The 22972-nt window shown below is 35.2% G+C and overlaps 1 protein-coding gene across 1 annotated transcript in view; it reads left to right on the top strand.

The window, feature by feature from the left end:
- Positions 1-22267: 22267 nt before the first annotated feature.
- Positions 22268-22972, top strand: part of rdh12l (retinol dehydrogenase 12, like) — a 3979-nt gene continuing 3274 nt past the window's right edge. The window contains exons 1-2 of the mRNA XM_024280647.2: positions 22268-22427; positions 22648-22763. Of these exons, the coding sequence (XP_024136415.1) occupies positions 22414-22427; positions 22648-22763 (130 nt within the window). The 5' untranslated portion in view covers positions 22268-22413. The remainder of the gene's footprint in view (positions 22428-22647; positions 22764-22972) is intronic.

Genomic DNA, 22972 nt, shown 5'->3' with positions numbered 1-22972 from the left:
CAGTTAAATAAAAAAAGTAAAAATCCGTTGGATGTATCACCTATTTTACCCGTACGTGTTGCAAAAGTGTTCAGTATAACCTGTCACCCGCAGCATACCCATAGATAAAAATGACATCTCTGACATCAGAGTGAAAAACGACAAGTTGGGGACACCCATACCGTCAAAAAGTGGCGTGGAGGGGGCCCAACCCATACGTCCATAAATGTGTAGGATTTGTTATATATTTGAAAGTATTTTACAAATAGAAAAACAACCACAACGGTCGATTTATGATCTGGTTTGATGAAATCACTAATGGACACAGATCCTGTTTCTCAAATCTGTCTGAAACTTTGCATCTTCACATTAATACCAGCTCAGAGGAGCTTCAGTCCCTAAAGAAAAATGATGGGACATGAGTGATGCTGCAGCGGGTGTGGATGAATCCAGACATCTGGCTCCATTTGTCGGCTCACTGATAGCGTAAAGTCACTCTGATAACTCTCTGTTTGAGAGCAGAAAACACCCAAAAACTCAGTAATCTATGGACGCAGATGTCTGCTGTGCTGCATAAACGCCATCTACACCTTTTCAGCTTAAACAATCAGCAGTTTGATTCAAAAAATGAACACAATTGTTCACAATCCAAAGCACAAGTTGTTTTATTTTGTTAGCCTGTTAAGAAAAAGTGGATTTTGTCGTTGGATTTTCAAAATAAGATGAGTTATTCAAACATAAAGATTTTTTTTAAATTTCTAATCTAAATAACCTCAGCAGGAAATGTAAAAATAATCTGTTTTTAAATAAACAATCAAGAATTTGATTCAATTATTGAACACAATCCAAAAGAGAAGTTATTTTATTGTTTTAGCCTGTTAAGAAGAAGTGGATCTTTTTTGGATTTTCAAAATAAGAGTCAAAGTTATTCATGTTTTTTTTTTTTTTTTAACGTTTAATCTAAATAACCTCAGCAGGAAATGTAAAAATAATCAGGTTTTAAATAAACAATCAAGAATTTGATTCAATTATTGAACACAATCCAAAAGAGAAGTTATTTTATTGTTTTAGCCTGTTAAGAAGAAGTGGATCTTTTTTGGATTTTCAAAATAAGAGTCAAAGTTATTCATGTTTTTTTTTTTTTTTTAACGTTTAATCTAAATAACCTCAGCAGGAAATGTAAAAATAATCAGGTTTTCAGCTGGAGCTGTTTTTTGTTTTTTTAAATAAAAGTCTTTATTAATAATTTTATGTAAAGTTTCTGATGATGCAGTGACACGCTCCGATCCACTTTTATTTTTATTTTTGCTACAAACTGATCCAGTTGTGACTAAAAAACTGTAAAATGTAAGATTTTTATTGTCAGTATCGGCAAAGCAACAGTTCAATAGGAGCTGAAGCCGCTTCCTTCTGGTTTAAATGGAAAAAAAAGCTTGTTTAAAATATTTTTTAAAATATTTTCACTAAAGTCAACAAACTCTGTGAGAGGAGCCGCAGAGTCAAGTGTTTTCCTCTGAGTTCACTTGAGCTGGAAAATGTCGAGTCATGCTGGGAATGTTAGTTTCATGCACCAGTGTTGGTCTGAAGGTTGATAAGATTATTTTTTCATGAATTTACATGTGAAACATTTCCATGATACATCGGAGCAAAACTTGATCAAAATTCTAGAAATAATAAAAGTACAATTTTGTTAATAGTCTGCTTCCATTAAATCATAATTATGCAAATAAACACAAACCAAGTCATTTATAAACATAAATGTGAATAATACTTTGATTTACAGCAAATACAAACACATTTCATCTTCATCTATCAAAGGAGACGTCGGCATCTTATTCAGGATGGTCGAAAATTAATTAATTAATTTAATTTCATTTAATTGTATTTTATTGTTTTGTATTTTATTTTACTTTATTGTATTTTTATAATATGTATTTTTTAAATTTTATTTTATATTTATTTATTTAAAAAAAATCTTGGATCAAACACTCAAATAAGCTTTTTTTCCTACTTTTTTTTCAACAATTTAATCAAATAAATACTCATAAATGCAATTTTTAGCTTCATTTTTCTCATTTATGTCCTCCATCATTAGAAAAATGCCCCAAAATCACACTAAAAATGCAAATTTAAGTATTTAAATGTCATGAAAACTCATTAAAGAAACACTATTTTGCAGAGAACAGCATCAACGTGTTCAGAAAAAACACAGATGCTTCGTTTGGGGTTTCATCAGAAGTGCAGCACCTGGAGACAGGGCGGGGCTTCATCATCATCAGGACCCCCCCCCACACACACTCACACTTTTGGGATCTTTTTGCAGTAAAGTTGTTTACAGGTAATTAGAAGGCGGCGGCCTCACAGGAGCCTGACAAGCCCAGGCGCTGTTGTTTGTGCTCCGTCACACGTCAACTGCAGCATAAGCTCATTCACACTAATTACTGCAAAGGTGCACGCAACCGCAAGAAATAAAAACAAAAAACAGTGATTGATTCATGGAAATGTGGGTTATCACACTGTGTTTATGGTTGCAGGAGTTTTATTTTCTTTTTGTGTGACATTTTTGTGACCTGATGACACCAGAGTCAAATACGGGCAAAGCAAACATGAAAAGACATAAACAGAGACAGGAGGCGGTTACCGCTTCATGATGGTCACCAAATCTGATCATAAACCTCAAAGAAATAAGTTCATTTGAGCTGAAATGTTCAAAATAATGAAGCTAAAATCGTATTTTTCAGCAGCAGATTCAGCGTCTGCAGCTTGTTTTGTCCCAACAGATGAATTATTCTGATAAAATAACATTTTTTTGCCCCTCAATCAACTGTCAACTGCTAATATTTTGGGTGGCAACAGCACAGGTTGACAGAGTTCACAGGGATTACTGGAACTTTCCATGAGATGATTAGAAGCGAACAAAGGTCGGCATTCGTCAATAATTAAGACAGCTTTAATTGGTCGATTCAGAGCCGAATTTTCTCCATGTGGGGCTTAACGTTGGGGGAGTTTGGATCAGGAGTGACGGACGTTTCCTTCAGGAACAATAAAAACACGGCTGAGAGTCTGACGGCGTGCGGTGTCAAGGTTACTTCAATAATCCCTCCTTAGATAGAAGATCTGATTATCTTAATGTGCTGCATTCATCTCAGCGCCACTGTTGGAGCAGACGGAAGCTGAAAGATGCAAGAGAAGTTTGAGATTGCTGAAAATTGAATTCCTAACCCACATTTGACTCCTGATGACTGACGCGTCCGGTAACAGGATCCAGCAGGTGGTGGATGAAAACGATGAGCTCACATGAGGAAATCTGAAAACATAAACACTCGACTGTTGACATTTCATTAAGCATCTGTGTTTTCCTTCATTAAAAGTCCAGAAATCGATATAGCTCTGCTTTTTTTTTTAATTAATAATGTCGTGTAACATTTGGTTGGTTAGTTGTCATATGAAGAACATGTAGAATGCAGTGACCTCTAGTGGTGAACCTGTAGATTACAACAAACTGAACTCTGGTTTCTTAATATTGGAAAGAAAAAACTGTAAAATGCTTCTTTTTTTTGCAAACACAAGACTAAACGTACAACATAGTACTGTATTAGACCAACAAAGACTATTTAAAAAGTAATATTACAAGATTAAAGTTCTAAAACTTGTAAATATTCAACTTTTTTCAGGAAAAAAAAATATACTATAATTATTTTGACTTCTAAATTTAGTCAATTATCTTGGATTTTAAAAGCTGAATAATATTTATTGATGACACTATAAATGTTTGTTAATGTTTTATTCATCGTCAGGGTTTCTGCAGCTCCTGTTGATGAAGACATCCGGCGATGACTTCTAATTCCTCCTTCCTCCAAAACTCAAGAGGCTCAGTTTTCAGGATTTTCTTTTCAATATTCTTATGCAAATAATAATCTGATTTTGAGTCACCAGAACCTTCAGAATTTCTTTTATTTTTAAACCTATCTGGAAATAAATCTTAACAAAATGAAGCTCTGATAAACAAACAATTTTAGTGTTTTTTCCAGTTAATTTATGAGTTTTTTTGTCATAAACTTGTGTTTTAAAGTAGCAATTTTATGACTTTACTGTCAAGAATTTAGCCCGTGACTTTTAATATACTTTTAGTGTACAATTTTATTTATGTAATTTACCAGTTATGACTTTTTTTCTTGTAAATTTATGTCTTATTTTCTCGTAAAATTTCGTGTTTTAAAGTTGTATAATTACTACATTTAAGGTCATGAGATTAGCCGAGGATTTTTAAAGTCGTAAATGTGCGATTTCATTGTTGTAATTTAACAGTCATGACTTTTTTCTTGTAAATTTATGTCTTCTTTTCTTGAAAACTTTTGTGTTTTGAAGTCGTAAATTTACGGCATTTAAGGTCATGAATTTAGCCTGTGACTTTTCATGCTGTAAATATATGATTTCATTTTTTTTAATTTAACAATTATGACTTTTTTCTTGTAAATTGATGTCTTCTTTTCTTATAAATGTGTTTTAAAGTCATAAATTTACATTTAAAATCATAGATTTACCCGAGGACTTTTAAAGTTATGAGTAAATGTAAACATTCGACTTCATGACAGTCTGTTAGTTCTGTTTTTTCTCCTCATTCTTGAGTTCTTTTACCTGTGCAGGTTGGCTGTGGCTTCTCCTGGAGGGCTCCGCCCCCTCCCTGACACAGCTGCCTGCACTTTAGGTTCATTTGGTTGAGCTGTATTTAAGTGGTTTTCTGCACTCAGAGCTGGAGTGTGGCTGATGTTCATTCCTTTGGTTTAGCACATTGTGTTTTATAGGATGCTGGTTTGGAGTTCTGTTATGGTTGTCAATTTTTTTTAACCTAAAGTAGCAATTTTTGTTAATTAAACTCTTATAGTTCTTTCACTCGGACTTGTCGTCTTGTCCTGCGTTTGTGTAATCCTGATATCCCCCTGATACTTTATCCTCACAATTTAACAATTTCTACTTTTTTCTTGTACATTTATGACTTTGAAAGTCATATTTTTTTTAAAAATTGTTTGTGAACTGGCCTTAATACTTAATATATTCATCATCAAACAATAGAAATAATTTTGGAGATCTGAAATAGTTTTCAAGGAAATTTAATAAACTTTTGTAGCTAAATTATGACAATAATTTGGCCTGTTTTGATCCAGATTAAGAGTTCAAAGTGTGAAATATTATGTAGGACTCTGAAAGCTGCTGCCTTTCACTGCTTTGAAGGAGATTAGAGCTTGAGAAACTATAAAGCGAATCAATGCCCATGGGTTCCTTGCAGTAATAAATAGGATTTCTCAACATAAACACTACATTTATTTCATGAGTCATTTTTTTGTCATTTCTTTTCTTAAAAAGAAAATGTTATTGTCTAAACAAAACCTGCAGGTTGAGATTTGCAGCTGCAGAAAGTGTCAACACTAAACAGAAAAAGGCAAAGAGGCTTAAAAAGGCTAAAATAAAGGGTTAGAGTAGAGAAGACTAGTAGTACACACACACACACATATATATATATATCGCAAACTGACCTGCTTTTGTGTTTATTTCTTAACTGTTGGAGATCATAAATCGTCTTTTTCATCGTCCCACTTCCTCCTTTTACTCCTTTCTTTTCCACATTTTTGTGTCTTAATTTGCTTTATTTTTGTTTAATTTAGCATTTTTATAACTCTTGTGTTTTCTAAGCAGGTTTTCTTCCTTTGTATCAAATCTGTTTTGGGATTTTAATCACATGTTGCTATTTTTTGTGCGTTTACTCCATCCGTGATTGTTGGTTTGTTTCTGCCAGATCCTTTTTATCCCCAAATCATTCTTCTTTCTAAATTTGTGGCAGATATTTTAAAACTTGTTGTTGTTGTTCTCAGAATAAACCAAAAAAACATCATGAAAATCAATAGTTTGTGGATTTTTTTTTGTTGTTTTCCCTACAAAAACAGTTTAATTTAATTTAATTTTCTCCTCTTCTTTTAATCTCAGAAACAGCTAAAATTGAATTATCGGCTCTGTTTTCGAAAATTTTACTGTTTGTTGCTCATAATTAGACAATTTAGTGAATTTGAACATTAAAATAACTCAAAGTTCATTTGATATTTGAGTCCTGCATCAGAGAAACTCATTTCCTCTTTGTTTCGTGGCGTTTGCTCGGTTATCAACGCTTTCCTGCATGATATTATGTGTAAAGAGGATTAGTGAGGTTTACCGCCGCCGGGCCTGACCCGCAATCTCCTCAGTAATCAAAGGAATTGCAGTTTCACTGGATCACTGGCAGCTATGATTGAAGCTCAATGGATCTTTGTCGTTTTGCTGCTAATTGTACCTGAGCTGCTTCTTTTGTGACCAAAGTGGCTCCACGTGTCACAATCACAGCGTTATAAAACACCAGTAAATATGTCGACGGCTATTTATTACACGAGTCAGACCTGACATGCGTTTACGTTGTATTTTAACTCCTGAAATGAGCTCAGGTTTGCCTTCAGAATCTGAGCTTTCATATTCACACCTGTTCACACCTGTTTGCTATTCTCAGGTTCTCTACAGTTTATGCAACACGTCTGCTGACCATCCGCTTCTTTATTTTCCACCTTTTACAGAGTCATGGCTTATTGTTTACATGGAAAATAAGCCGTTTCTACCTGTCGTCAGACAGAGACGACACAGCTTTGTGTTAGTAGAAACTCAATAGAAAATATTTCTCACATAGAAGTGGTCGACTGAATATTTATTCAATGACAAAAATGTTTAATATCTCAACAAATCTTAATAAGCTTTAAAAAATAAACCACATTTTGGCATTTGCAATTCCTAAAAATGTCATTTTAAAATATTGAATAACAAAGAAATGTTCCTAAAAACTGTGGAAATAAAGCCTTAATTGAAGAAAACAGAAATAAATAGTGAGTTTTTCTATTTACAAGCAGCTGTGAGTTAAATGTTTCCTTTAGAAATGTATTTAAAAAATGTTCCTACTGTTATACTCATTTTTGTAATAAATAAATAAATAACTTGCCACAAATTTTTGTTTATTCATAACATCAAAAATAGCAAACAGGAAGTTTGTTTTCAGCCTTTATATTCTCAAAATATTGTTTCAGGCTGGAGGGGATCTGGTTTGGGGACCACAGGATTTCATCTGCTTTTTGCAGATGATGTTGTTGTGTTTAGGTGGCTCTCCCACCTGATCTGGATCTGGACGCCTCCCTCTGGAGGTGTTCTGGGCATGTTCCACTGTGCGGAAGCCTCGGGAAAGACCCAGGACACACTGGAGAGACTGTGACCAAATCCGAACTCTTCCCATAACCACTGGCTTCTCTCTACCCCTCCAATTGTAGGGACATTTGGAGGGGTAGGGGTGTCCGAAATTGTTACTTGAAGGAGCTGAGGGCTCTGTATTCCTTCACTGGTAGAGCGAGGAACACATTTCTTCACGTAGGTGTGCTCTGAACAACAGAATTTTACATTTGAAGTTATAAAACTGATGTTATGTATTTTCCAAGTGCTGGAAACTATCTGTTAACGTAGATGACTGGCGACTATTATGATGTCATAAGTGGGAGTGTTGTCCGAATTTGTAGACACCATTTTTCTATAACTCTCTGTTTGGAGGAATGAATGTGGGAGAAGTTCATAGGGGTAGGAAAAAGTTGTAGGGATGGGGATAATGTAAATTTAAGGATAGTGAGAAGTTGTAGGGATATTTAAAGGTCATAGGGGTAAGAAGAAGTCAAAGGGGTAGGAAGAAGAAGAAGTGATGGGGTGGGGATAATGTAGGAATAGGAAGAAGTCGTAGGGGTTGGGTAAAGTCTTAGTGATAGTGCTGGAAACTGTTATTGTAGATGACTCTCGACTATTATGTCATCGAGTGGGAGTGTTGTCCGAATTTGTAGATACCATTTTACCATAAGTCTCTGTTTGGAGGAATAAATGTGGGAGAAATTCATAGGGGTAGGAAAAAGTCATAGATGTAGGGTGAAGCTGTAGAGGTAGGAACAAGTCGTAGGGGTGGGGATAAATGTAGGAATAAAAAAAAGTCGTAGGGGTAGGGAGAAGCTGTAGGGGTAGGAAGAAGTTGTAGGGCTGGGGATAAATGTAAGAATAGGAAGAAGTTGTAGGGGTAAGGAGAAACCGTAGGAGAAGGGAGAAGTCATAGGGTTAGCGGGAAGTTATAAGGGTAGGAGCAAGTCGTAGGAGTGGGGATAAATGTAGGAATAGGGTAGAAGTCGTAGGGATAGGGAGAAACCGTAGGGCGAAGGGAAAAGTGGTAGGGTTAGGGGGAAGTCGTAGGGGTAGGAACAAGTCGTATAGGTGGGGATAAATGTAGGGATAGTTAGAAGTTGTAGGGATAGGTAGATGTCGTAGGGGTAGGAAGAAGCAACCTGGTCCTGGATGAGCGGAAGAGAACAGGCGTATAGACATGTGTATGGATGTTTCAGGTGTGCTGGTTAGTTCATACAGATTTATTTTTACTACTTCAGATTACAAAATCTAAATGTGATTCCTTCACGAGTTTAAAATAAATCTTGTCTTGAACTGATGTTCCCTCGGTCATTCCACCAAATACGAGTCAACCCTTCATCGCTAATTTGACAGGAAGGATTAACTTGCAGATGTTGTAAAAGTCTCTGAAGATAAGAGAGATTAAAGTGTGGCACGGATGAGGTCACTGCAGCAGTAAAGGTTCAATGTTTGATCAGTAAGAGGAAGCTGGGCTGTGAGAACAAGCAGATTATGGTTCAGAAATATAGTTTTGATGACAAAAAAATAAACTGAAGCTCTAAAAACACTTATAGTGTTTTAAATTATGGCCCAATCAATTCTGAGTGTGTAATGAATCCTAATAAGTTGTTGTTTTTAATTCGTAAATCACTCGAGTTCAGTTTACCTGTGGGAAAATCATCAATGTTTGATGACAAATCTGTAGAAAATTGTTTCATGAAGGTTTTTTATTTTGATCCAGGTTATTTTTCATTTCTTCAACCTTTATTGTTCACTTTGAAGTTCGTTTCTATCATAATTTCACTTCCTTTTGATCCTTTCTGTTAAAAAACTCAACAATCTGCAGTGATTTTAGATTAACTTTAGTGCAAACAGAAGAACGATCCTCACTCGACTGACTGACTTCTGGGGATCAAGTTTACCAATAACCAAGTGAGGTCAAAGGTCGCTGGAACACCATTGCATTCAGTCCATGTTCCGAGTTTCCTTCCTGTTAGCGTAGCGCTGCAGCACAGAGACAAAAAAGGAGGTTAGTTCTGAACTGATGTGCACTGAAGCGACAGAAAGCACAGAAGTCGCCTGAAGCGCCGCATTTCTCCGTTTCCCTCCTAAACAATGCATGACGAGAAGATCCGGACAGAGGAGACTGGTCTGTTAGTGACGTCAGCAACCTTCACTTTTAAAACCGGGTGACTTAAGGGAGGGATTTAAAGGTAACCTGAGACTGACAGCAGCATTTATGTTGATGAGAATCAGGTAACTCCAATTTATTACCAAAGTCCTGGACTGCAAACCTTCGAAGGACCACACAGATTTATCACAATTAGTTATTCTTTCTGCACCTTTGAGCAAAAAATCTTTAAATATTTATTGAAAAATCGCCCAAATGTGCACGCATCCCTCTAAAAATATTGAAAAAGCGCTATTATCAGTTTAAGGTTGTGTCTGAATTCCTTCACTACTTGGTGCACCGTATAGTAGTTTTGTAGAGCGTACAAATCTACAATTTAAAAGCTGTCCGGACTGCTAGACCACAATGCATTGCGTTTAACTTTTTTTGTTGTTGTTTTTAAATCATATTTTCTTTTTTTATAAATAAATAATCTAATAATATTTTATATAATAAAATTACAATTATAAAATATTTTAATATTTTCAAATGTTCTTATTTTATACTTTAATAATATTTAATTAATTAAAAATGTTAAATAAATAAATAATTTAAGAAAATTTTATGTAATAAAATTACAATTGTACAATATTTTAATGTTTTGACATGTCCCTACTTTATACTTTAATAATGTTTTAATTTATTCAATATTTTTATATTTAAATAATTTACTAATATTTTTTGTTATAAAATTACAGTTATAAAATATTTTAATATTTTCACATGTTCATATTTTATATTTTAATAACATTTAATTAATTAAAAATGTTAAATAAATTAATAATTTAAGAACATTTTATATAATAAAATTACAATTGTACAATATTTTAATGTTTTGACATGTCCCTACTTTATACTTTAATAATGTTTTCATTTATTCAATATTTTAATAATTAAATAATTTCTTAACATTTTTTGTTATAAAATTACAATTATAAAATAATTTTAAATGTTCATATTTTATACTTCAATATGTTATTGTATTTAATATTTTTTTCTATAAATAAAATATTTAACTTCCATAGCAACCACTTTATTTTTTGGTCGCCTGGGGAGGACAAACAGATCTATGTAGTTTTGAGAAGAATCTGCAAAAGTAAACTTTTGGATTTCCTTAGCAACGGAGGTTTTCTGTTTGCTGAGCCCATATTTCTAATATCCAGTGTTGGGCATCTCACTTCAAAAAAGTAATTAGTTATAGTTACTAGTTACTTCTCCCAAAAAGTAATTGAGTTAGTAACTCAATTACTGCATCTTCAAAGTAATTAGTTACTTGGCAAAGTAACTCGTTTTAAATTTCTCTTTAAATATGGTAATATTTTGTATTTTTGCCTGCGTTACAAATAAAAAAAATAATTTACATTCAATAATAAATGATAACCGACAATAGTATACTGGTATAGTTTTCCAATGGAGTCATATTGTCTAAGTTTAGGATACACATGAGAGAGGGTTTAGGGAAAGAATTTTCAATATTTATTTGTCAGAATTATCACACAAAACACTGCAACAAGTGGTATATAAAAAATGTAACTTCACACAAAAAAGGTAAACGTTTCAACTATTAACATACTTCAAGTATCTTACCTACAACTATAATTAAACAAAATGGCTTAAAAAACTGAAAGTGCAAAACAATAATAAATTAATAAACTACAATTATTAACCCATATTTCTGCTAAGAGGAGCAGCTCTCTGCATCTCTTTTTTCTCTCCCAAAATCCCGCAGCCCCGCCCACTCGCTCCGGAGTCTGCTCACTGCGTTGATCTGTGCGCGCTCGTGTCTGTCTGTGTTGTGTGTTTTATAAATATTACCCCGTTTCTGCTAAGATGAGCTACTCTCTGTCTCTCTGTTGTCGTTTTATTAACTCCCGAAACTCCTCACTCCGCACCGGAGTCTATCCACGTTGATCTGCGTGTGTACGTGTCTGTGAAAAAAGAAAAAAAGTGTGCGTGCCTGTCTGTTTTGTGTGTCTCTGTGCTCGCGCGCGCACGTTTGTGTTGTGATTGTAATGTTTATATCCGTGTCTACCGCCTGTTTAGATACAAAATTATGATCACATTTGTCAATCGTGGCATTTTATTGTGAAAAACTGGTTATATTTTGAAAAGAAACCGGATTTTCTCATGTATCTTGATGCAACTTGGGGCGCGCAACACAAGCAACTTTCGGGTGCGAAGCGCCCAGCTCCAGCAAGATCATCAAACTTTGAAGTAACGCGCCGCGATTTACACGAAGTAACTATAACGGCGTTACAGCGAGGATGAAAGTAATTAGTTAGATTACTAAATTACTTGATTTATAACGCCGTTAGTAACGCCGTTATACTTAAACGGCGTTAGTCCCAACACTGCTAATATCTAATATAAAAATATTCTCTCTCCCAAATCTTCATATATGGATGCATGGTTTGGGCCCCCTTCACGTCTTTTTTTGACGTTTTGGATGTTGTTTTGAGAGAGAGAGAGTAAATATTACATAAAGTGTGAACTCATTAGGATTGTGGGCTCATTTACCAGAAAACCTCCGTTGCTAAGGAAATCCAAAAGTTTACTTTTGCAGATTCTTCTAAAAAGGACGTATATCTGTTTGTCACTCCTAGGCGACCAAAAAATGAAATGGTTGCTATGGAGATTAACCAACAGAAAAGCGACCTTTTTGGTGAATTTGCAACCTGAGGCTCTGATCAGAGTGATAAAAAGGGAGAGTGAGGGGCGTGTCGCAGCCACTCGGCCTGTGATGGGGGTCAAAACGGGGTGACAGGAGGGCGGTGAGGTAGGGGGCGGGTAGTTCCTGCAGGCCGCACAACACTTTTATACTTTAAACCTTTTCACACCTCCTGGTTTTGCTGCATGTAATTTGTCTATTGTGAAAATGTGGAAGCAGCATTTTAATGTAGCTCTGGGACTTGTTTTTTTTCTGTTCTGGTCTCTGCGAGAGCTTCAACAATGACTTTACTTTGTGCGGAGCAAAGGAGGAATATGTGTAAGAAGAGAAGAAAAAGGGATTTCCTTTAGCGTGCGCTCTGACCTGACATTCCTGGCAGAAAACGCACGGCTGAACTGCAACAGAAAATCAATTGTACGCTGCCGGACCTTTCAGCGTCTCTCAGCAAACGTACAAAGAAACGCCAAGAATCCTCATTTGAATTCTTTCTTTTTTTTGCCTTCATTCACATGCACATGATCCCTGCCAGCTCCCCTCTCAGTTCCCCTCTTTCACTGCATGAATGTCAAAGAGGTCCTCACAATGGTTCTGCTGCAAAGCCCCTGAAAGCAAAGAAAAAACAAGAATTTCGGTGCATCAGCTGAAAAAAATTGTAAATACAGGAGTAGTTAGTGCACCAAAAAACATATTTTAGATTTATTTTCAATAAAAACATAGTTTTTAATTAAATTAATTGATTTTTTAATTGAAAAGATTTAAAATGTAATATGGAAGCAGTAAAAATGAAAATAAATATCTTTATTTGACATAAAACAGGAGAAAACTCCAGAAGAAAAGCTGCACATCCGACACTTTTAATCTAAAGATCTGTTTTTGAGGCTGCGACTCCCCGCAGAGAGACTCGGGCTTTAATCGCTCTGATCAGAGCTGGAATCTGGTTTACATACAAACTGAGATTATGTGAGATTTTACGTAATGTAATCCCTGAAAGGAAAACAGACTGGATCTAATCTGGAAAAGTTTGGGTTTTCAAGCCTCTCATAAAAATTCTAAAGACTTCAGGTACGTCGTTTAGAAAGTGTAATCAAATATTATGCATTATAGACCTTTAATTTGTTTTTAATCACGTCCTTTTTGGCATAAAAGTTGTTGCAAACCAGGATTTTCAAAATAAAAGCAGATTTGCCTTCCAAGCCTCAGAGTTCCAAAGTTTTCCTCCGTTTCAGCCGCTCCCGAGAGACCGCGGACTCTGCAGGAGGTCAGACGAGGTCAGACCGACAAATAGAGAGCTTTTTTTTCCTGCTGTTCATCCATCTCCATCTTCGCCCTGAGCCAAAAAGTGCTCTCTGTTTTGTGAGTTTAGAGGAGCCTGCTCCCTTTCAGCATCTGAGCGTCTTTTCTGCTGCACATTTAATTATACCACCATCGGAAGATGTAATTTGATTTTCAAATGGTGAAGCCATAAATTGCGTGATGGGATTCAGTTCTGACTCTTGTGGCCCTAAACAGAATAAATAACATATATAATGACATTCCTCAGGGGAAAGTACATCCAAACGCATGGAGGATATTGGAGTCTACATGATATAGTGAGGTAGTACAAGCACTCTCACTAATTACTACCAGATTAAATACTAGTCTGCTTGTTTTTTTCTTGAAATCTTTACGTTTTTTTATGTTTTCATAGCGTCTAGACTCGATAACTGTGGTGGTTTTTATATTGGACTCAATGAACCTTCACTCTCTTACAGAAATCTGCAGCTGGACTCTGAGCTGCTACTAAGGGAACAGTGTTGACACTCACAGACTTTTGTAAAATGTCTTTGACAGCTTAAAAAAACGCACAATGTTTGGGTGTAATCCATTTTGCTCCATTTGCTGGAACTCAAGCTTCTTTGGATTCGTTTGATGGTCTTTTTTATTCTTTTTTGTTCACTTCTGGTTCTGAAAAGTCTGTCTGCATACAGAACGTTGGCTGTAAAATCGTTGCACGTCTTCCACTGTGCTTTGCAAAAGGAATTAGGTTTTCCCGCTGACTAGGAGTCTAAAGGTGCATGGGTTCAAGTGGGAAACAGACTTAATTATCAGGTGGTGATACGTAGTTTCTCACTACTCTAATGTGAAAAACGTCCTCAAAGTAGCTCATGTTAGTTAGTGTAAGGGAAAAGTAGTTTGTGTCTTTTATCAACTTTTAACTTCAGAGCAGTAAATTCTTAATGCATTAAAAGGAGAACAAAATTTAAAATGAAAGTGAGCGATGCTTAATGGCCGCCAGGTGCACCCCCACCATCAATGCTTGAGCTGCTACACGCCCCTCCCCCTCCCCATCTGCCCTGCAACCCTGATAAGAACCGCATGTGACAAATTCATTTTAAAAATGTTTGTTTTTTCAAAATGGCAGCTTTTCAGTTATATTTTCTTCATAGCAACCATTGGATTTTTTCGTCGCCTGGGCTTTACGAACAGTTCTATGTCATTTTTAAAAGAATCTGCAAAAGTAATTTTTGGGATTTCCTTAACAACCAACATTTTTTGCTAACAACGCCCACATTCCTGATATGATTGTATCATATGTCATGTCCTTTTGTTCAGCTTGAGCCAAGGATTCATGTATTACATTTTTGGATACGAATGTGCGAGCTACAGGGGAACGCAACTTCGGCGAACTAACCACACTAGCGCCGATCAGAATCTACAAACTATAAATATTTTTCCCAAGTAGCTTCCCAGTGATGCTCGGGGAGTGAGAAGATGATAGGTCCAAATCTCTAGCAGTTTAAATTTGTAGTTTGGACTGAGGGAGATTTTTTAAAATTCAAAATGGCTGCCTCTTTCTAAGGTCGAAGGTCAACAAACTTTAGTTGTAGACTCTACCTGCAGAGTTTACAAGTTTTATTTTCCTATATTGTCAGAAAATGTGAAAATAATCAAATTTCAAACATTGTTTTTTGGCAAGGTCTCTCAATAAGTTCTTTTTTCACCAGTGTGCGAATTTTGGTGAGTTTTTGAGTATGTATCGGGGGCAAGAAAATTGTTCAAAGGCGCAGAAAGAACAAATAATTGTGAAAACAATTTCTTTCAGTCCAGGACGGCTGCAGGACAAAAAAAAGTTACAAAAAAAATTAATCTTAAATCTTCAGGTTTAACTGTCTACATCCTGCAAAAGTGTTTAAACCTGTATTTTTTTTCTTTGATTGTTAAATTATTGAAGCTTTTGATTCGATTAAAAGTTAATCCAACATTAACTCATCAAAACAATAACTCACATAATTGGAACTTGACAGTTAAATTACAATTTGGAATCATGGGGAGAGAATCAAAAGGTTAAAACCTAATATGGAAAATTAACTACACACTTTTTTAAGGGTAATTCAAATGTTTGTGTGTTAAAATGCAATAAAAATGATATTTTATAAATCGAATTTCCTATTTATTTACAAATAAGTGTTTCACTTTTAGTTTAAAGTGCGTTTCTGATTAAATTGAACCGGTTTTGTTTCAATACGTCTCTAAATATTAATGCTATTTACAAGATAAATTTGTTGGGTATTGTTTGCATAAAGAATTACAGAACAAAACTGATTAAAACATTACATTACATAAAAAGTTAAAGCAAAAAAATAGCAAAACCAGATCCAGTTTGAAGTGTTTTTGTCTTTCTTTGAATCCTGATTAATTTACTTTTTTTTTAATTAAACTCCAAACTGGATTAAAAAAACTGAAAAAGGCTAAATTAGCCAAAACAGCTAGCATGTACCTGAAATATTAGCTAAACTCCAAAATAGCCTAAAAAATCTTAGTAATTTCCAAAATAGGCTGAAGAAATGGCAGAGTGCCCATTTTTAAAACGTTAAAACTGCATCTTTTTAATATAATTATGAATAATAAAAAGTCAGGAATATTATTCCAGAATAAATCAACTTAAACCTTAAATAACTTTCAATATTTTACTCTCCATAAAAACATATTTTGTCAAAATTATACAAGTTAGAAATGAGCGCAAGATAATATCTGGGCATTAATAACAATAAAATAAAATGATCTGGAGGGCCGGATAGAATTACCCAGAGGGCCGGATCCGGCCCCCGGGGTTTGACTTTAACACGTTATTTGGGTTTCATAAAAATTGGATCAGTGAGGAAGTTATTTGATGTTTTATCCTCGATAAGCGTTTAAAAAAATATACTTACTCCAACCACTGCAGAGGGCCCCTCGTTATGATTCGCCTGGGGCCCCCAAACTGCTGAGTACGCCCCTGCTCCTTAACTGAGATGCTAAAGAGAGAAAATTACAAACCAACGCATCATTTTCTGAGTGTAAAAATATCACATTTACTCTGAAAGGAAGCAGTATTCCCAGCTTTAGAAACATACAGAAAGGTATTTGTTATTAGGGTGCATTAATATATTTTTTTAAAGTTCTTCCTGAAGTTCTCCTCGGACTGCAGCAGCATTAGAGTAGAGTTAAGGATTTGACAGCTTGTCCTCTGGGGATAGAAATATCAAAGCAGGTGTTAAAAAGGACTATTTGAGTCGGCTCTCAATGTCCTCCTTGAGACGGATCTATAAATAGTTTCCTGCAGGACCCAGCAGAACTGTAATGAGTGTCTGTTCTCCTTCAAAGGCGGTCCGACCCAAACCCATCCCAGCGCCGCCTTTCATCTGCCCTGACTCATCAGATCCCGGCGTTGCTTTGCCTTCAGAGTTCACGCTTTGTTCTAATTTTTTTTTTTTTGGTGACACGGATCTGACAGGAAGCGGTCACCTTCAGAAGGTGGAGATGAAGGAAAGGTGAATCCTGATGGATCAAACGGGCGCCGCTCTCCTGGTAAATGTCAGAGATCAAGGAAGATTTCAAGCAGTAAACGATGGGTTTGATCAAACTATTATTCTTTTATTTCACTTCTGTTTAAATTCTATATTCTGCTGTTTAACTGGTCAGTTTGACGTTATAGTTTGTGCTTCAACTGGAAGGACTCCTTTCTAAAAGGTTCATCTTTAAGGTCTTTTTATTCAGTCCTGAATGGTTTTTATGTTTTTTGCAAGACATCAGGATTTTTTTTAAGAATTCCTCTTCTGTATTGGCAAGAGTCTGGCAATACGATACATATTGCGATACAAAATGTGATATGTATCACGATATATCCCAAGTTTAAACTTTAGCAACTTTTTTTAAAGAGTATGATTTAGAAAAAAACTCTTCTTAAATGTTAATCTATTGTAATAAAATGGTAAAAATGTCTTCTTTTTAATGATGTAAGTAATGCAACTGTCCTAAACAAGTTGCTTTTAACCACAAATTCCGGCTTTTATTTTGATAAATGACGAAATATTTGTTCTTAAAAAATTAAAATGGTTTGAAACTCGACTTGATTTGCTTCTTTGTTTCATATTCATTAAAATAAATTTTCCTTGAAGTAAACAGGATTGAAACAAATGTGTTATTTTCTTTTTTCTGTAATTTTAAGGATTTTTTCACCAAATAAAGGCTTTAAACTGGCTTGATTCTACACATCGACTGTATTTGAGTATTGGACTGAGTGACTCCGCCCCCTGATGTTTCAAACAGGAAGTACTCACCAAAATCCTATAGATTATTAGTTATCAGTTATTGTGTTCGTCAGAATAACCAATGATGCATTTTATTAAAATCATCTTGATAAGAATTTTTCTGTAGTTCAAGTGATAAACTGACCAATCAGATGCCTCAATGAAAGTGGGTGGAGCCTGCAGGCCCGTACATCCAACGTTTAAATGTTTGAGTGATTTTGCCCTTTCAAGTGGAAGGGGTGTGGCCTTCCGACAAGCTCACTCCTGATTGGCGAGAGTGGTTGCCAAAGAAACACAGACGGACTCGGACCAATCACTCTTTATTGACGATGTCTGGTTCCAAGATGGCGGCATTCGTATTGTGAAAACATTTTAAAACTTTATTGTCCAAAAACATTTAGAACAAGTATGCAGGACAAGTAAAGCAATGAGAATGTCAGAGGGCGAAATATACATTACAAAACAAACATTACAATAAATTAAAAATATTTAAGACAACTTTGATAAATACATTTGGCTTTTTTATGTTTATACTTTTAGAGATAATATGTTGATAAAATTCGGATTCTGAAATTATGACAGAAAAAATGGGAAAAAAAATATGTTTGTAGATATGAAACTTACCAAACATAATTATTAGATTATTTTCCAGTTTTGTGTTTCATTTTGTGTAATTTTCATGTAAGAAAAAATATAAAAGGTTCCACATTCCTCTGAAATTTTGAATCAATATTGCAATTTATAAAACGTATACATTCTTTCCTAAACATTTTGGTAAAATTAGAGACATCTCTCACCTTTTTATTAATTAACAAAAATTAATAATCTCCAATAGAAGACAGTAGAGGAAACAAAAATAACATTTTATTGAAATGGGGCCATTTGGTTGAAGCTGGATGATGTCACACTTCCTCAATCCAGTTCTCTTTTACAGTCAAGGGCTTTGCTGAAAATTAACAACAGTAAATGCACAAAAATATATATTTTCCTTCACAAATGTAGAATTTATTCTATTAATATAATCTAACAAGCTTTAAATGTTGTTTTCTTTAAAATAATGTTTCACAGTCTGACTGTTCTGATTCTGACGCTGCAGTAAAGACACAAAACGTGTGAAGGACGGACTGTGGTTATAGAGGCGCAGATTCACATCTCAGCAGTTGAGAAAACCATCAGAGGCTGGAGATTGGATCTTCAAAGTCATCTTCTGATCTCTTTTCAAAGCTTTCCCACACGATTATACAGTTTTTGGCTAAAATTACGTAAAAACTGAATCATTTTTAGAATCTGAGTTGTGGGCGTAAACCGTTCACCCCTCCCTGTTGTCGAGAGTTTACATTTACTGTTACAATTTTAGTTTATTTTTCTTCATATTTGTCCTCCATTATGAGATAAATGCTACAAAAACTTGATTTTCATGGGAGGGGGTCGTCAAAAAGCACAAATGAATGTGTGTTATGTAACAACAGAGAGAGGCTGAGGCCAAACATGGAGGTAGAGCAGACAGAAGTGAACCTGAACCAAAAAACAACATTTCTGTAGAGGGAGGGAGCAGATGGGAACACTTGGAGATGCTAATCGAGTCCCAAAGCTTCAGATAATTCCTGGTTTGTAGATGAAAGCTCCACTTTGGGCCAGACTGAGGGAGAGCGCGGTCGCGACCTTGAACGGATGTTATTATGATGTAAACATTTGGGCTCATTACACCTACGAACTGTTGAACACACAAGCCGTCTGTACTCCTGATTTTATTATTTTAGCTGCTCTGAATATGTGTGTTTTTCTACAGTTTTCCATAAAATTGGAGCGTTAATTTTGTTTTTGACCATAAACAGACACAAAAACAAACTTATTATTATTAAACTTTACCTTTATAGTTCTTTTCTCTTTGCACACGTCACAAATATATTTAAATTCTGCATTTACATGTATCATTCCCACACAAACATAATTTATTTTTTATTTAATCAAACTCCTACAATCTAAAATCCTGTTTTTCCAATAGAAATTACATTTTTTTTTATATTTATTGAATCCCCACATGATTTGATTTGCTGCTGAGGTGCATGTTTTTATTGTTTTGTGTTCTATTTATGTTAATAAAGTTTTAAAAATCAATTAAAAAAATTAATGACAATCTTTTTTCGACACTTTTTTTTTATCATTTGTCAGGCGGTGTGGTGAAGCTGAGCCCTATAGCGCCCTCCAATGGATTTTAATGGAAATTACATGAAAAATAGTTGTGACTTTTGATATAAATATGGTTTATTTGGAACAAATCATAAAGTTTTGCTACTTTTCTGTGTCCACATTTAAAATTTAAAGTTAATTTGTATGAAACTGTTAAAGTAATTAATCATTTAAGAGATTAATCTCATAAAATTCAATATTTTTGATGCTTACACCTATTTTTGGGAATGTATGCAGATTATTTTAGGAAAAAAAATTATAAAATTAATTAGTATTGACTTTCAAATTTTTGCTTAAATTCCTTCAATGAGCATTTTTTATATAAATGCATCAATTTTGTAAGATTTTATTCCATTTTTAAGTGAAAATTAAACATTTTAAAACCTCAAATTCCTGCGTTTCTTTCTTTAATGATGGAACTAAAAGTTTTGACTAAAATTGACCTGAAATAGTAATAATATTTATACTTTTTCGCTGTTTTTCATTGATAATATTCTTCATGTTTGCTCCTTTGAGCCCAGTGGGTTATATTTAGTCAGAACTTCACTTCTGTTTCATCCTCAGGCTTTTCCGCCTCCTCCCGTCGCTTGTTTGTTTGTCTTGAGCATAAAAATAAAATCTGCATCCTCCTCTGCCGCGGTAAAGTTAATAGCCCCATTATAACTAATGGATTGTTCTGGCGGTTCATTCAGGGCATCGTCCTGCCGCTCCATTGTCTTCAGCTTCTGGGAAGCTGCTTCTCTGGCGCACGAAGCATCTTAGGTAAACTGTTGTGTCTGATGACAAACAAAGAGGCTCGAAGACAAACTTTTTTAGAACTCCCAAGTCTCCATCTGCACACAGAAATGTTTAAGACTTACCTTTCCACAGACACGGTGCTTCAACATTTTCCAGCAAAACTTCCCTCACATTTGAAATCACACATTTTTACGCTGACTAATTTTGAAAAAGGAAGGAAGTGTTTGCACAATCAGCTGATGATGAGCAAACTCCTTCCTGTTTGGTTGCTGTGACAACCATTCAGTACTCTTCTTTCGGAGAATCAAATGAACTTTTTAAGGATCATTTGGGAAAGTTAATGTGTTAGTGTGTATGTTGTGAGCATAGACAACTATTATCATCCAGTCAATGGTTGTGAGGCAGAGCTGCTATAAATCAGAACTGACCCTGTTTCTAATATTTAAGTATTGGGCGCCACCTGCTGGTTAAATGTATTTATTACACAATTACTTCCAGATTTTTATTTTCACAAACTTGTTGGTTAAATGTAGGTTAAGTCATATGAAAGCACACAAATGAACATTCATCCTCCTTTAATATCCACTCTGGCCTGTGCAGGGTCACGGGGGTCAATCACAGCCTTAACCTGTTAGGCTTCACACGTTCATGGTGTTCACACTGGACAAGCAGGGAGGGGGTTCTTTAGCTTTTTCTACTATTTACCAACGCATGTTTGCCACCTTTACTTGAAAGAAAGTAAATGTCAAAGCTAAGTCTTTAGCGACTTGATTGTCGTAGAATTCCAGACACAAACCAAGATTTTTGATTACTCGTCCATGATCGATTTTCAACACTTCCGTGAATCAAAAGGAGATGCCATACATACATTAATATCAAGTCCAAGTCCCTGATTTGTCAAAGTTTGACCTGCTTTAACTTTAAATGTGCTTTAAATGGTCAGGCATTTTGTACATAGAGCCTAAAAAAGTCATAAAATTTAGCTTGACTAAGCGAGTCTTCCCGCTGTGAACGTAGCCATCAATTTATACATTTAACTAAATTGAAGAAATGCTGATTAAAGAATCATTACTTTTAAAAAATGCTATTTTATTTTTCTTTTATGTATTTATTTGGAGTGCTAATACACAAGGAGAACATGCAAATGTAGAAAAAATCTAACCAGGATGTGAATCAGGGATTAAAAGAAAAGTCAGAGATGGTGCTAGCCACTATATCACTGTTTCTTCCTCATAAGTATTTCACAAAAAAATTGAAAACTAGTAGTAAAAACAGTGAGATTAAAGATTTGAACACCTCATGGTCACATTATATTAAATTTAATTGTTCTATTATATATTTATATTATTATATCCTGCATATTTGGACTGGGTTCTGTGAGGGAACACATATTTCACACGCGATTTTATTGTATTATTTATTGACTTATTTCATTGGCCTTCATATTGTCAAGTCAATAATCGACAGATTACAGCGAGTTATTTAACTGATATAAATGAAAGGAACCATAAATTAAATCATACTTCAATTCTACTTTGAAATAGTTCAGATAGTTGTTAATAAAGTTTTGTAAGAGCGGTGATTTGGTAACATTCACACAGGAATTTATGACGTCTCCGCCCCATCGGCACACCCCGACACCACAATCGAGCACGTTATCCTGGGAGGAATCCGCCCACAAATACATTTGAGCCAATCAGCGTTATCCAAACCCGAACATGTGGTATTCTATTGGTTGAAAGGACCGTCAATCAACATTAATTACTTATTGCTAGTCCCGGTGCTGCTTTTCAGTCCTCAAATGTTTGTTTGGATGCCAAAGTGTCGAAATTTAGTGTCAAGTTTTTCAGGTTTGGATCCTGACGTCTTAGTCTCGACATTTTCTACGTTTGTCCTCAGATATGCAGTCGATAAGGTAACGTTACATTTATCTTTACATGTTTAGTAAAGTTGAAAATATATATTTTACTAAAAATGTTTGAAATTAGTTTGTTTTAGCTTAGTTTTTTAAGCTAGCAGTGACGTGTTCTTTTTTTTAAAATTTATAATATCAGAAACTATAGTTTTATCGCAATAAACGACCCTTTTTTGTAGCTATTTTTTAAAAAATTAGCTGAAATTTCTCAATTTTGTAGAAATCTGTTCCGGGCTGCCTGGTCCTCTGACGCAAGGCTTGACGGGAAAACCGTGGTCATCACCGGCGCCAACACCGGGATCGGCAAGGAAACCGCCATCGACCTGGCCAAAAGAGGTGCACGTGACGACCTGATCGTGTCGAGTCACGGTTGGGCTCCTCGCCCGCCGGTCCCGCTGATTTAGGAACCAGAGTCCGGTTCGCTGCCGCCACTCCTTCATCTGTCAGTTGAGCAATCAGCTGTTCGCGGTTACCAGCTGAACTTCCTCAGGCTGAACCCGCACTTTAGTTCAGCTGCAGTCAGATGAGAAGCTGCTCGGATTATG

The sequence above is a fragment of the Oryzias melastigma genome, linkage group LG20 (genome assembly GCF_002922805.2).
Source record: "Oryzias melastigma strain HK-1 linkage group LG20, ASM292280v2, whole genome shotgun sequence".
NCBI lineage: Eukaryota > Metazoa > Chordata > Actinopteri > Beloniformes > Adrianichthyidae > Oryzias > Oryzias melastigma.
Note: the sequence above shows the minus strand (reverse complement) of the source record. Positions and strands in the feature narration are given on the sequence as shown.